Below are 15,838 nucleotides of genomic sequence, written 5' to 3' on the forward strand. Positions count from 1 at the left end.
TTACTCCATGTCTCAGTAGTTTCTTTTTATAGCTGAATAGTTTTCCACTGTATGGATGTACCACAGTTTATCTCTTCAGCAGTTGATGGACACTTGAGCTGCTTCCAGTTTTTGGTTATTATGAATAAAGCTGCCGTAAACATTTGCATACAGGTCTTTTAATAGAAATGTGTTTTTATTATTCTTGGGTAAATATATAGCAGTGGAGCTGCTGAATTGCTGGGTTGTATGGTAAATTTATTCTTTTTTTTTTTTTTTTTTGAGACGGAGTCTTGCTCTGTCGCCCAGGCTGGAGTGCAGTGGCGCAATCTCGGCTCACTGCAAGCTCCGCCTCCCGGGTTCACGCCATTCTCCTGCCTCAGCCTCTCCGAGTAGCTGGGACTACAGGCGCCCGCCACCACGCCCGGCTAATTTTTTGTATTTTTAGTAGAGACGGGGTTTCACTGTGGTCTCGATCTCCTGACCTCGTGATCCGCCCGCCTCGGCCTCCCAAAGTGCTGGGATTACAAGCGTGAGCCACCGCGCCCGGCCGGTAAATTTATTCTTAACTGTATAAGAGACTGTAAAACTATTTTCCAAAGTGACTGTACCATTTTGCATCCCCACCAGCAATATATGATGAGTGCTAATTTTAATACAGTATTATTTGCAACCTAAGTGAATTTCCCCATTAACTCCTCCCTACCAGTCCCCAGGGAGCTCACCATACTGATAGTGATAGTGATACTTCATGATCTTGGCTTACTGCAACCTCTGCCTCCCGGGTGCAAGCCATCCTCCCACCTCAGCCTCCCAAGTAGCGAGTAGCTGGGACTACACCTGTGCCACCATGCCCAGCTAATTTTTGTATTTTTTTTTTTTTTTTTGAGACTGAGTCTGGCTCTGTCGCCCAGGCTGGAGTGCAGTGGCACTGTCTCCGCTCACTGCAAGCTCCGCCTCCCGGGTTCACGCCATTCTCCTGCCTCAGCCTCCTGAGTAGCTGGGACTACAGGTGCCCGCCACCACGCCCGGCTAATTTTTTTCTATTTTTAGTAGAGACGGGGTTTCACCATGTTAGCCAGGATGGTCTCGATCTCCTGACCTCGTGATCCACCCGCCTCAGCCTCCCAAAGTGCTGGGATTACAGGCGTGAGCCACCGCGCCCGGCCAATTTTTGTATTTTTTGTAGAGACAGGGTTTCACCATGTTGTCCAGGGTAGTCTTGATCTCCTGAGCTCAAATGATCCATCCTTTTGGCCTCCCAAAGTGCTGGGATTACAGACATGAGCCACTGCACTTGGCCCTATTCTGACTTTTAATAACATAGATTTAATTTGGCCAGTTTTGAACTTAATAAAGATGAAATGATACAGATTGTACTCATTTTATGTCTAGCTTCCTCTTCTCCTTTTTTTTTTTTTTTTTTTTTTTGAGATGGAGTCTTGCTCTGTCGCCCAGGCTGTAGTGCAGTGGCGCGATCTTGGCTCACTGCAAGCTCTGCCTCCCGGGTTCACGCCATTCTCCTGCCTCAGCCTCCCAAGTAGCTGGGACTACAGGCGCCCGCCACCACGCCCGGCTAATTTTTTTGTATTTTTAGTAGAGATGGGATTTCACTGTGTTAGCCAGGATGGTCTCGATCTCCTGACCTCGTGATCCACCCACCTCGGCCTCCCAAAGTGCTGGGATTACAGGCGTGAGCCACCGCGCCTGGCCCTTTTTTTTTTTTTTAAGAGACAGGGTCTCGCTCTGTCGCCCAGGCTGGGGTGCAGTGGTGCGATCATAGCTCACTGCAGCCTTGACCTCCTGGCCTCAAGGATCCTCTCACCTTGATCTCGCAGGTAGCTAGGACTACAGGCGTGCACCACTGTGCCTAGCTAATTTGTGTCTGGCTTCTTTAGCTATGCATTGTTGGGAAGAGGTCACCTATGTTGTTCACACAGCAGTAGGCCATTTATTTTTGTGCTTTATAATATCTGTTGATACAAACCTCTGTTGATGGATATTCGAGGTGTTTCCAGTTTGGAACTAGTAAAAATAAATCCTGCTATGAACTTCATAATAACACCAAATTGGAAACAATGCAAACATCCATCAATAAGAGAATGGATAATCAAATTGTAAGTATATTCGTATGAGGAAATACTAATCAGTAATAAAAAAAGAACAAACTACTGATATATGCAACATCATGGATAAATCTCAAAAACATTGTGTTAATTGAAAAAAGCCAAACACTAAAGAATATATAAAATATGAAGTCCAAGAGCAGAAAAAGCTAATCTGTAGTGATAAAAATCAGAAAGTAAAGGCCAGGTGCAGTGGCTCACGCCTGTAATCCCAGCACTTTGAGAGGCTGAGGCAGGCGGATCATTTGAGAGGCTGAGGTGGGTGGATCATTCAAGACCAGCCTGACCAACATAGTGAAACCCTGTCTCTACTAAAAATACAAAAAAATTAGCTGGACATGGTGGCGCATGCCCGTATTCACAGGAACTCAGGAGGCTGAGGCAGGAGAATCGCTTGAACCACGAGGTGGAGGTTGCAGTGAGCCAAGATCGTGCCACTGCACTCCAGCCTGGGCGACAGAGTGAGACTCCGTCTCAAAAAAAAAAAAAATCAGTTAGTAACTTCCAGTGATGAGGGAAATGGATTAGAAAGGAGCATAAGTCAAGGAAACTTTCTGGGGTGATGATAAAAATGTTCTATCTCTTGATTTGGGTGTGGAAGTAACATGGGTGTGTACAACTGTCAAAATCCATTGAGCTGAACACTTAATATGTCTGCATTCAATTGTATATCAATTATAACTCAACAAAAATTACATGTAAGGGCTGGGTGTCATAGCTCACTCCTGTAATCCCAGCACTTTGGGAGGCCGAGGTCGGTGAATCACTTGAGCCCAGGAGTTTGAGACCAGCCTGGGCAACATGGCAAGACCACATCTCTACAAAAAAATACAAAAATTAGCCAGGTGTGGTGGTGTGTGCCTGTAGTCCCAGCTACTTGGAGGCCTGAGGTAGGAAGATGGCTTGAGCCAGGGAGATTGAGGCTGCAGTGAGTCGAGATCACGCCACTGCACTCCAGCCTGTCTCCGAAAAATAATAATAATAATAATAAGTATAGAAAAATGCTACTTAGTCCTAAAAATGCTCCTATGAACTATACCTGATTTTTGGAGCACATATAGTTGGGTATATAGTTAGGAGTAGAATTGCTGGGTCAGAAGGTGCATGGGAATCCTGGCTCTGTCACTTAACAGCTGTATGACATTAGGCAAGTACCCAGAATCTGCAGTTTCTTTATCCGTACCAAGGAGCTAATATCGCCTTGATGGATGCAAACCCATGAAGATTACTTTCGTTAATTAACAAAAGTATGTAGAGCTGAGAGACATTTTCTCTAAAGCCATAGATTTTTAGAAAATGTGTTGCTCAAATGATCAGTAAGAATGGAATATACCACTCTTACCTGGAGGATCAGTTACTTTGATGCAGAAGAGCAGCCTCAATTTCTAACGCAGGTGCAGAGCTTCAGATAAGGGGTTTCCAGACACAACATTCCACATTTATCTTGGTATCATGGTTTCCAAGGAAACAGGATCTTGTTAGCTGGGGCCTGATAATAATCCCTTTACACATTGCCTGGTGTGTTTGGAGGCTATCAAAACACTGCTTCTTTAAAATTTTATCTACATTTCTTTCCCCCAAATCCTGGAATAACTCACTGTCTTCCTGTGTTTTATGACATGCTCCATGATTCCTTTGGTGTGCAGTTTCCCTTGCAGCAGCAAGTTAATAAACTTAACTTTGTCTGACTACAGGTGGTTTTTATCAGATGGGCTTTATCTTGGAGATTACTGATGATGTATACAAAATGTGTTCATACTGCCTGGCACCTAAGAGGCATTTAAGCAATGATAAAATTATTATTTTTATTATTCATGTGTCAATTCAGTAAATATTTGTCTGACATCCAGTATTTGCAAGGCACAGATTTACTGCTATGAGAGATGCTCCCTGCAACCTCCGCCTCCCAGGCTTAAGCTACACTCCTGCCTCAGCCTCCCGAGTAGCTGGGACTACAGGCTCAGGCCACTATGCCCAGCTAATTTTGGTATTTTTGATAGAGATAGGGTTTCGCCATTTTGCCCAGGCTGGTCTCGAACTCCTGAGCTCAAGCAATGATCAGCCTGCCTCAGCCTCCCAAAGTGCTGGGATTCCAGTCATGAGCCACGGCGCCCAGCCTGAAAACCACTTTTATTTTACATGGAGAAAGAAAACAATATTTTTAATTCCTAAAAGAAAAATGCTTTTACTGAACTTCACTTTAAATAGTGTCAAACGTAAATGAAAAAAATCAACAGTACCATCATTATATAGGTACAAAAGTGCAATTTACATGACTTGCTATAAGATTTGACATAAAACTACAGATTCTAAGAAACGGTAAGGTTTTATAATAATAACCAAAACAGGCTGGGTGCGGTGGCTCACGCTTGTAATCCCAGCACTGTGGGAGGCCGAGGCGGGCGGATCACGAGGTCAGGAGATCAAGACCACAGTGAAACCCCGTCTCTACTAAAAATACAAAAAATTAGCTGGGCGTGGTGGCGGGCGCCTGTAGTCCCAGCTACTCGGAGAGGCTGAGGCAGGAGAATGGCGTGAACCCGGGAGGCGGAGCTTGCAGTGAGCCGAGATTGCGCCACTGCACTCCAGCCTGGGCGACAGAGCGAGAACTCCGTCTCCAAAAAAAAAAAAAAAAAAAAAAAAAAAATGCAGTCTTCTGTGGGAACATTGAGGTCATGCATTCCAAATTACTTAAGGGAATGATTTTTAAATTTTAGGAATCTAGTTCTCCAAGAAATCCCGGTTCGGGATATAGATGAACGAGCTACTTGGGAGAGATTTAGATGAGAATGAATTTTAGAGAAGTAGCAAGGTGAGGAGAGAGTCAGCTTAGCGTTTGGGTTTTGCAGTCAAACCAGCAAGGCGAACTAACCTCGCTGGTCTTAATTTTCTCATCGGTAGGAGGGAAAATAATAATGCTTACTTTGATGAGTTACTTTACTTCAACATTTAAAAAACCGACTCTCCGTTATCTGTTCTAATGATAAAAATATGGATAGAGCATCGTCCCCTGCTGTGAAAAATCTTATGAACAAGTGAATTACGGTGAGGATTCACACATAGTATGTGCTCAATAAACATTATTTTATTGTTTAGATTAGAAGAGGGGTGGAGGAAGAAATAAAAGTGGTTTGGAAACCCCAAACACTACCAAAGCGCTGGGGATGGAAGTAGAGAGGAATTTCGGGTTACGATTTGGTTCCGGGTCTGAGTTTCAACGTTGAATTCTCCCATATTTGGGCCTGAATTCTCAGAATAGGATGTAAGGGCTGAGATCATCTGGTACAGTTTTATGCAAATCGAAAATTCTTGCCTCTTGTCACCGTGCCCTGGCGAGAAACAACACCTCCACCCAAGCTCATCCAATCTCAGCCCCAACTAGGTGACGTCATCTCCCCGCCCCGCATCCCCAAGCCTCGGGGAGTCCTGTCTCTAAGCTACAGTCCCAGCTCCAGTCCCAGCGGCGCCTGCGCACTTTGGACCGGGGCGGGGAGGGCGCGTGCGCGCCGCGTGAGGGCGGGGCTAGTGCGCACGCAGCCTCAGCTCCTTCCCCGCCCTTGCTCTTCCCGGTTTCTCCGTCAGCCTGCGGGTCCCGGCTGGCGGCTGCTTCCGGTAGGAGAGCGGTGTAGGGCGAGCAGGTCTCAGCTCCTCGTCATGTCATACGGTCCCTTAGACATGTACCGGAACCCGGGGCCCTCGGGGCCCCAGCTCCGGGACTTCAGCAGCATCATCCAGACGTGCAGCGGCAACATCCAGCGGATCAGCCAAGCCAGTGAGCCGGGGTACCGAGCTGGGGGGCGGGAGCTGTCCCGGGGACAGGCCTGGGTGAGGCTGCCGGGACGCAGGGCCCGGCTGGGGCTACGGCCGAGGCCACACCTGGGGCTGTCTCGGGCTGTCCACCCTGGGGGCGGTGGGCTGCCGTCCCCCAATCTGTCAGGCCCGGGTTGCCCGAGGGTCCCCGGCCCCAGCTGAAGCTTGAGCTGCTTCTCTGGAGTTCTGCCCCCACGGTGCTGGGACCAGAACAGCCGACTTGACAGCCCGAGGGTGGGAAGGGGAGTGTGTGTCACCTCGACAGCTGTGAGTGCGTTGACCTGGCGCAGTGGTCAGCCGAGTTTCTCCTGTCACCCACCTTCCTCCCCACCCACCTCGCTTTCCTCTTAGGCCAGTTTGGATGGGGTTGTTTACTGATTGAGGCTTTACGTTTACATTCTGCTCAGCCCCTGGCTCCTCGGAAATCAGCAACTTTCAATTAAGGGAAGTGGAGAGTGCCATGTGTTTGGGTGACTTCATACACAGTTCTTCCTGTAATAAATTCGGAAATCAGACACAATGACTGGTATCTGAGAGGTGGGATGACTTCTGTTTTAATAAAGAGAATTCACCAACAGCATTTCAATTTACATTATTTTGTCTTTTATAACAAATAATTGGGGTGTATTTTTGGATTTCAGGCAGATAAGGCTTTTGTTTTCCTTCCCTACTTAGCTGCTCTTGAACAAATCTGGTACACAGGGAAGCTAAGAGACTTAGCCACGACCACATGGCGAGTGAGGCATGGTCGAGTTGTTGGTGGAATTCAGAATGCTATTGCTTGTCTTAAAACTCCCTCCTCCCCATTAGGGTCTGAGTGAAACTGTAGCTGAATGAGTCAAATACAGAGTGTTTCTTGTGTTTGAAAATCGTCATGGAGCCTTATAAACAGGAGATGAGCAGCAGCTTTACTTGGAAAGAACGGTGGTCATCGTCCTTGTTGTTTATTATTGTTTTGTGAGCTTGGCGTACTCTGTTAATAGGTAGAGCTAGTTAGTCCTGAATTACAATTCTATTCTATATTTTAAAGAGTATCACTTTGCTTTCGTTTTTAAACTTTTAAAAATTTTTCTTTTTTATAGAGATGAAGTCTTGCTATGTTGGCCAGGCTCGTCTCAAACCCCTGGGCACAAGCACTTCTCCCACTTTAGCCTCCCAAAGTGCTGGGATTACAGGCGTGAGCCACTGTGCCCGGCCTAATTTTTTTGATTTAAAAAAATTAAATATTTTTAATTTATTTTTTTGAGACAGAGTCTATCTCTGTCACCCAGGCAGAATGCAGTGATCTGAGTGAAGTGATACAATCCTAGCTCAGTATAACCTTGAATTCCTGATCAGCTTGCTGAGTAGCGAGGACTACAAGGATGCATCTACCGTGCCAGGCTAATTTTTAAATTTTTTGTAGGGATGGGGTCTCACTATGTTGCCCAGGCTCACTTTGCTTTTAAATCTAAATATATATTGTAGAATTTGAGAAGTTGAAAGTTTCTGATCAAAAGGGATTGAGACTCTGGAAGTGAAAGGAAGAATATGTGGCCTGTTAAAATCCAGAAGTAAAAAAAATTAATATGACCACTGGTTAGAGAGTATAGTACTTTTTGTTCCAGTTTCCTTTTATGAAGGAGCCGTAATACAGGTTAGATCAGAAAATTCTAGTTCAAGGCTGACATTTTCTTGTTGAAGCTAAATCTAATTTTAATATCTATTTGCGAAATATTCATTCAACATGTATCCATCTATCCATCTTCATGTGTATTTTATATATATATATATTTTATATATATATATAACCAGAATACTCCCAAAAGTAGATCCGACATACAGTTTTAAATTTAAATTTAAATTTTTATTTTGAGACAGGGTCTCACTCTGTCACCCAGGCTGGTGTGCAGTGGCATGATCTCAGCTCACTGCAGCCTAAACCTCTCTGGCTCAAGCAGTCCTCCTGCCTCAGCCCTACAAGTAGCTGGGACTACAGGTGTGCACCACCACGCCCAGCTAATTTTTATATTTTTTGTAGAGATGGAGTTTCACCATGTTGTCCAGTCTGGTCTCAAACTCCGGTACTCAAGTGATCCACCCACCTTGGCCTCCCAATAGGCCAGGATTACAGGCATGAATCACCATGCCTGGCCTTCAACATATATTTATTTGAGTATGTAGTAAGTATAAGAACTGGCATGGATCTTTCAACAGGGAACCTGCGGAGTACATAACCAAAATATAAAGTTGAAAGGGATTGGTGCTATAGAAGACATATAAATAACATGCAGGTATTCTGGGGAGAGAGAGATTGTTTTTAATTGAGAAGGCATTATGGCATTTGAGTTTTGTCTGGAAAGAAGATGGAAAGATTTGGACCTTTGAAGGTAAAGAGGAGAAGAGCATTCCAGGAGGGAATAAAATGAACAGGCATCATAGTGGGGAAGCATCGGGTATATCTAGAAGAGTAATTTAATTTGGCTAGAGTGGTGGGTTCCAGAAAGTAGTGGGAAAAAAGGATTGAATGGTAAATTGTGGCCCAAATATGAAGGATGTTAAATGCTAAGCTAAGGGGCTTGGATTTAGTTATTTAGGAAAGTGTGAATTGAATTCAAAGGGACAGACTGGAATCAGAGATACCAGTTAGGGCTGTAAAAATGAAAAGAAAGGAAAGGATAGGAGAGGTTTCCTTGGTGATAGAATTGGTAAGATTTAGCTATTGATTGGGCATTGGGCCCCAGGGAATCATTTAAGTCAACTGTTAGTAATATTAATAGCTAACATTTGAGTATATACTGTGTTCCAGGCAGTATGAAAAGTGCTTTACATGCATTATTTTATAACAACTCTGAAGCACCAGTATCATTTCCATGTTATGTATTAGGAAACAAACTAAGAAAGGTTAAATAATTGCCCTGCTAACAAATGACAATATCTGAATTTGAAACTAGGTCTCTTATGACCAGCAATTTGTCTTTTTATTACTTTTTATTAATATTACAGTTCTGGGCTGTGCTCAGTGGCTCACACCTGTAATCCCAGCACTTTAGGAGGCCAAGGAGGGAGGATTACTTGAGGCCAGGAGTTTGAGACTAGCCTGGACAACATAGCAAGACCCCATCTCTACAAAAAAAATTTAAAAATTAGCCAGACATGGTAGCATGTGCCTGTAGTCCTAGCTACTCAGGAGGCTGAGGCTGGAGAATCTCTTGAGCCCAGGAGTTGGAGGCTGCAGTGAGCTGTGATTATGCCACTGTACTCCAGCCTGGGTGACAGAGCAATACTTTGTCTCTAAATAAATTAATTAAATTAAAAATAAATCAGTAACAGTGCTATAGCAGTTAACACTTCAGGTTTACAAGTATGCAAATAAATTGTTTTTTCACTCTACAGAGGACACTCTGGGGGAAATACCTGAAGCCGTGGTACTTTCTCTTCTTGTGGTGTGTTCATCTCCTCTGCCAGATTGTTAACCCCTTTGAGTCAAGGGACATGACTTATTCATCTTTATATTTCCAGTACTTATCTCAGTCCCAAGCATATGAAAGACTCATTGATCCACTATGCAACAAATATTCCTGGAGCACCTGCTGTGTGCTGGCGTAAAGCAGTGAACAAGAGATAAAATCCCTCCCCTGATTGTGTGTGTATGTGTGTTTGTGTGTGTGGGAGGAGTATGTATACACACATACGTACATACACATGTAAATAATGTCAAGTAATAATAAATGCTATGAAGAAAAAGCAGGGTAAGTGGATAGAGAGTCAGGGAAGAGGGAGGGTGGGTGCATTATTTTAGTTGATGAAGGAAGGCATCTCTGAGGAGGTGACATTTGAGTGAGTAGACATGTGAATGAAATGAGAGAGAGCTGTGTGAGGAGCTGGGAAAGGCATTCTAGGTAGAGGGCAAGAGCAAAGACTTTGGTGTGTTCAAAGAAGAGCAAGGAGGCTAGTTTGGCTGGAGTACAGTTAGAAAAGGGAGGCAGAATAGGAAAAGAGGCCAGAGAGGTAACCAGGGATCACATTATATAGGATCTTGATGCATAATAAATTGTATCAAATTGATTTGAATGAATGAGGCATTTCTACCATTTTGGGACTCTTCCTGCGTCTTTCCCCTTGTACTGTGTAGTACATACCGTATCCTATGACCCCAGGCAGTGTGAGTTGAAATTCTTCCAGGCCGGGCACGGTGGCTCACGCCTGTAATCCCAGCACTTTGGGAGGCCGAGGCAGGCGGATCACAAGGTCAGGAGTTTGAGACCAGCCTGGCCAATGTGGTGAAACCCTGTCTCTACTAAAAATACAAAAAAATTAGCCAGGCATAATGGCGCACGCCTGTAATCCCAGCTACTTTGAGGCAGGAGAATTGCTTGAACCCGGGAGGCAGAGGTTGCAGTGAGCCGAAATCGCGCCACTGCACTCCGGCCTGGATGACACAGCGAGACTCAATCTCAAAAAAAAAAAAAAAAAAAAAAAAAAAAAGAAAGAAATTCTTCCCTTGGAATTGTTTGGTGAGAAATGGGAAATCTGAAATTGATGGGATGACATTGCATCTACTCAGTTATCAAGCTAGTGCCTATCCCCAAACCTCTCCAAGAGGCCAGCACACCCAAATATACCCTTAGAATGTGAGCTCACAGACATATATATTACCCACACACCCATACAGCCCTGCAAGGACTTGTACCCATTAAAAATTCGAGAGAAGAGTTATTCTTTTTTTTAAACTATACAGCCACAGATGTGGGGTTGGAATTGCTGAGCACATCAGCCTGAGATAAGGCAGCTCACTGCGTGGGTTGTTACAGGTACAGCTAAAGTTGACTGCCTGGTACAAGTGGTGATTATCAGTATGTGTTGGGTACAGAGGAAAAATATTTGACTTACTGTGGAACAAAGTGTCTGGGCAAGTATTGCTGAGGCAGATATAGCTGAAAACCTATTAACCTCAAAGTTAACTCTGAAGGGATTAAAGAACGGCATTTCTGGCTGGGCGAGGTGTCTCACGCCTGTAATCCCAGCACTTTGGGAGGCCGAGGCGGTCCGATCACCTGAGGTCAGGCATTCGAGACCAGCCTGGCCAACATGGCGAAACCCTGCCTCTACTAAAAATCAAAAAGTTAGCCGGGCGTGATGGCAGGCGACTAGCTGCTCGGGAGGCTGAGGTAGGAGAATCGCCTGAACCGGGGAGGTGCAGGTTGCAGTGAACCAAGACCAAGATCACTCCACTGCACTCCAGCCTGGGCAACAGAGCGAGATTCCGTCTCAGGAAAAAAAAAAAAAAAAAATGGAACAGCATTTCTGTTTTTTATGTTGCTAATTGATGTGATCTTGTTTACTAACAAAAGAAGAGTGGAGGTCTCACTCTGTCACCCAGGCTGGAATGCAGTGGTGCAGTCGTAGTCCACTGTAACCTCAAACTCTTGGGCTTTAGTGATCCTCCTACTTGAGTCTCCCAAGTAGCTAGGACTACAGGCATATGCCACTGCGCCTGGCAAGTTGTAAAAGTTTTTTAGAGACGAGGGTCTTGCTTTGTTGTCCAGGCTGGTCTTGAATTCCTGACCTCAAACCATCCTCCCACCTCAGTCTCCCAAAGCAAGAAGAGTTGAACTTTTAAAATTGATTATTATGAAATCTTTGGGGTTCCACTTTCAAAGTTACTTTCATATTTGCCCCTTATTTTTTATGTTTCTTTGCCATCCTCTTAAGTCTTCATCAGCTCAACATCTGTATTTCAACAGCATATTCATAGTCTCACTGATTATGGTCTCGCCCCATTCTACTGATAATGCTATCAGCACTACGTCTAAAGTCCTGTTTTTATTATACTGCTCACCTTAAGAGCCTGAAGTGGCTCAGTGGCTCTCTGTTGTCTACTGAATCAGATGGTGTTTTTTTTTTTTTTTTGAGCCGAGTCTCCCTCTGTTGCCCAGGCTGGAGTGCCATGGCGCAATCTCGGCTCACTGTAACCTCCACCTCCCGGGTTCAAGCAGTTCTCCTGCCTCAGCCTCCCGAGTAGCTGGGATTACAGGCATCTGCCACCACACCCAGCTAATTTTTGTATTTTTATAGAGACAGGATTTCACCATGTTGGCCAGGCTAGTCTCGAACTCCTGACCTCAGGTGATCCACCTGCCTTGGCCTCCCAAAGTGCTGGGATTACAGGCATGAGCCACTGCGCCTGGCCTGAATCAGATTTTAATATTTCACCTTGCTTTCACTCCCCGCCTTTTTTTTTTTTTTTTTTTTTTTTTTTTTTTTTTGAGACAGAGTCTTGCTCTGTTTCCCAGGCTGGAGTGCAGTGGGGCGATCAGGCTCACTGCAACTTCCGCCTCCCGGATTCAAGCGATTCTCCTGCCTCAGCCTCCCCAGTAGCTGGGGTTATAGGCGTGCACCACATGCCCGACTAATTTTTGTATTTTTAGTAGAGACAGGGTTTCACCATGTTGGCCAGGCTGGTCTTAAACTCCTGACCTCAGGTGTTCTGCCTGCCTTGGCCTCCCAGAGTGCTGGGATTACAGGCGCCCAGCCTTCCTTTGCTTTTGAAAGATAAAGTGAAGTCAGAAAGATCATGGACTCTCCGGGGTCGGCAGATCTGTGACTGAATCCCTCCTCTTCCATGTATTAACCTCAAGCAGGTTATTTTCCCTTTCCGTGTGTAACCCCATTTATAAAATGAGTGAAATTATTAAAAGGGGATGTTTGAGGCTGGGCACAGTGGCTCACACCTGTAATCGCAGCACTTTGGGAGGCTGAGGCAAGTGGATCTCTTGAGCTCAGAAATTCGAGACCAGCCTGGGCAACTTGGCGAAACCCCGGCTCTACCAAAAATACAAAAATTAGCCGGATGTGGTGGCACACACCTGTAGTCCCAGCTACTTGGGAGGCTGAGGTGGGCAGATCGCTTGAGCCTGGGAAGCAGAGGTAGCAGTGAGCCGAGATCACGTCACTGCACTCCAGCCTGGGTGACAGAGTGAGACCTGTCTCAAAAAAAAAAAAAGTGGGGGGGATGTTTGAAAATGTCTAGTATACTGCCTGGCACATAGCAGGCATTCAGTAAATGGTGACATTATTATTATTTTTATCATTTTGAGATGGAGTCTCGCTCCGTCGCTCAGGCTGGAGTACGGTGGCGCAATCTCAGCTCACTGCAACCTCGGCCTCCCGGGGTTAAGCAATTCTCATGCCTCAGCCTCCTGAGTAGCTGGGATTACAGGCTCGTGCCACCACGCCCAGCTAATTTTTGTATTTTTAGTAGAGACAGGGTTTTACCATGTTGACCAAGCTGGTCTCGAACTCTTGACCTCAGGCGATTTACCCACCGTGGCCTCCCAAAGTGCTGGGATTACAGGTGTGAACCACCACGCCCAGCCCCAATGGTGACATTATTACTACTTGTTGAATCCCTTGCCCCACAATAGTTTAATAGGTAGGCAGGCTCAGGGGTCATATTGCCAGGATTTGAATGCTAGATCTGCTTCTTACTAGCTGTGTAAACACATTGCTTTACCTATTTCTCAGTTTCCTCATTGTTAAAATGGAGTTAATAATACCTATTTCAGGCCGGGCATGGTGGCTCACGCTTGTAATCCCAGCACTTTGGGAGGCCAAGGCGGGCGGATCACGAGGTCAGGAGATCGAGACCACGGTGAAACCCTGTCTCTACTAAAAATACACACACACAAAAATAATAATAATACCTATTTCATAGGGTTGTTATGATTAAATGAGATAATTCATCTACAGTCCCTGCTACATAGTAAGTGCTTAAGAAATGTTAGCTCTCATTTTGGTATATTTCCTTTGAATTTATAATATCAGCAATTTTCCCTCACAGTTTAGCACTTACTTATATTATATATTCTTTAATTAATTCCAGCTTTTTGACACTGTCACCCCAAGCAGAGAGATCACTGTTAGTTTTGTGGAGACCATGCATTATACATTTATCTTCAGCCACAGTGCCTGGAACAACAATGGATATGTAGTTGGCATTCAATATGTACTTAATTGATTTTATCACTGCTAAGCACATTTTTCTTGGTCTTGAGTTTGATAATAATAGCTATCTTTAATTGAGTGCTTTTATGTGCCAGACATTGTTCTAAATTTAGCTTCATATCATCTCATTTCATCCTCACAACAACCATATGAAGATTCTCTGATTCTCATTTTTTAGGCAAAGAAACTAAGGCATAGAGGAGTGGAGCCTTTTACTCAAGATCACTTTGCTAGGAAGTAGCGGGACCAGGACAAGCATAGGCATAAGCAGTGGTTTTTTGTTTTTTGTTTTTTTGAGAAAGGGTCTTGCTGTGTCACCCAGGATGTGCCAATAGTACAGTGGTGCCATCATAGGTCACTGCAACCTTGAACTCAAGGGATCCCCCGACCTCCACCTTCCGAGTAGCTAGGACTACAGGTGTGCACCACCATGTCCAAGTAATTGTTAAATTTTTTTGTAGAGACAGGCTCACTTTGTTGCCCAGGCTGGTGTCAAACTCCTGGGTTCAAGTGATCCTCCCACCTTGGCCTCCCAAAGTGCTGGGATTACAGGCATGAACCACCATGCCTGGCCATATAGGCAGTCTTAATTCAGAGCTATGCTCTTAACCATTGCATGTTCTAAAACTGCTATGGTTAAAGGAAAATTTTCCCTTTGATATTTAGTATCCATTTTCACTTTAGTCTAGAACTTTACTGTTATAGTGCAGTGGCTATTTTTTAAAGTCAGGCTGATGGACACGGTGAATCACACCTGTAATTCCAGCACTTTGGGAGGCCAGGGTGGGCAGATCGCCTCAGGTCAGGAGTTCGAGACCAGCCTGGCTAACATGGTGAAACCCCATCTACTAAATATACACAAATTAGCCCGGCATGGTGGCGGGCACCTGTAATCCCAGCTACTTGGGAAGCTGAGACAGGAAAATCACTTGAACCCAGGAGGTGGAGGTTGCAGTGAGCCGAGACTGTGCCATTGCACTCCAACCTGGGCAAAGAGAGCAAAACTCTGTCTCAAAAAAAATAAAACATTTTTTAAAAAAGGTAATTTTCATTGTAGTGATATAAAAACAGAATGTAAGCCTAATTTTCAGAATCAAACACCGAGATGACTTCATTTTCATAATCACCACATAGGATATCATTTTCTCATTGGGTGTAAATAAATTTTTTTGTTACCGAATTTGTTTAAAATACTGAATTAGAGCATTAGATCCCGTCAAATGAAGAGAAATCTTCTTCCCACCTCTGATGATAGTTACTTTCAATGTAATTTGACTTTGCTTTGACTTTGCTTTGGATGAAGGTTCATTTGGAGATTCAGATTCTGCCGATATCAGCTAAAAGCACATAAGGAATTTTCAGTTTAGAGTAGTTCCTAGTGTGGATGTTAGCTGTAATGTATAACAAATTGATTTGCTTCATACTCTTTTTTTTTTGGAGACGGAGTCTCGCTCTGTCTCCCAGGCTGGAGTGCGGTGGCGCAATCTCGGCTCACTGCAAGCTCCGCCTCCCGGGTTCATGCCATTCTCCTGCCTCAGCCTCTCCGAGTAGCTGGGACTACAGGCGCCCGCCACCACGCCTGGCTAATTTTTTATGTTTTTAGTAGAGACGGGGTTTCACCATGGTCTCCATCTCCTGACCTCGTGATCCGCCTGCCTCGGCCCCCCAAAGTGCTGGGATTACAAGCGTGAGCCACCGCGCCCGGCCTTGCTTCATACTCTTTTAAAAGTTTTAGCCAGGATATGCTTTTTTAAAATGAGAGGTCAGTGATAGGAGAAATTGAGTCCTAGTTGTTTTTTTTGTTTTTTTTTTTTGTTTTTTTGAGATGGAGTCGCGCTCTGTTGCCGAGGCTGGAGTGCAGTGCAGTGGTGCGATCTCAGCTTACTGCAACCTCCGCTCCCAGGTTCAAGCGATTCTCCTGCCTCAGCCTCCTGAGT

The 15,838-nt window shown here is 44.8% G+C and overlaps 1 protein-coding gene across 1 annotated transcript in view; it reads left to right on the top strand.

The window, feature by feature from the left end:
• The first annotated feature begins 5,643 nt into the window (after positions 1-5,643).
• STX12 (syntaxin 12) overlaps positions 5,644-15,838 on the top strand; it is a 51,046-nt gene continuing 40,851 nt past the window's right edge. Inside the window, exon 1 of the mRNA XM_032759481.2 lies at positions 5,644-5,877. Coding sequence (XP_032615372.1) covers positions 5,760-5,877 — 118 coding nt within the window. The 5' untranslated portion in view covers positions 5,644-5,759. The remainder of the gene's footprint in view (positions 5,878-15,838) is intronic.

The sequence above is a fragment of the Hylobates moloch genome, unplaced genomic scaffold (assembly GCF_009828535.3).
Source record: "Hylobates moloch isolate HMO894 unplaced genomic scaffold, HMol_V3 SCAFFOLD_9, whole genome shotgun sequence".
NCBI classification, from domain to species: domain Eukaryota; kingdom Metazoa; phylum Chordata; class Mammalia; order Primates; family Hylobatidae; genus Hylobates; species Hylobates moloch.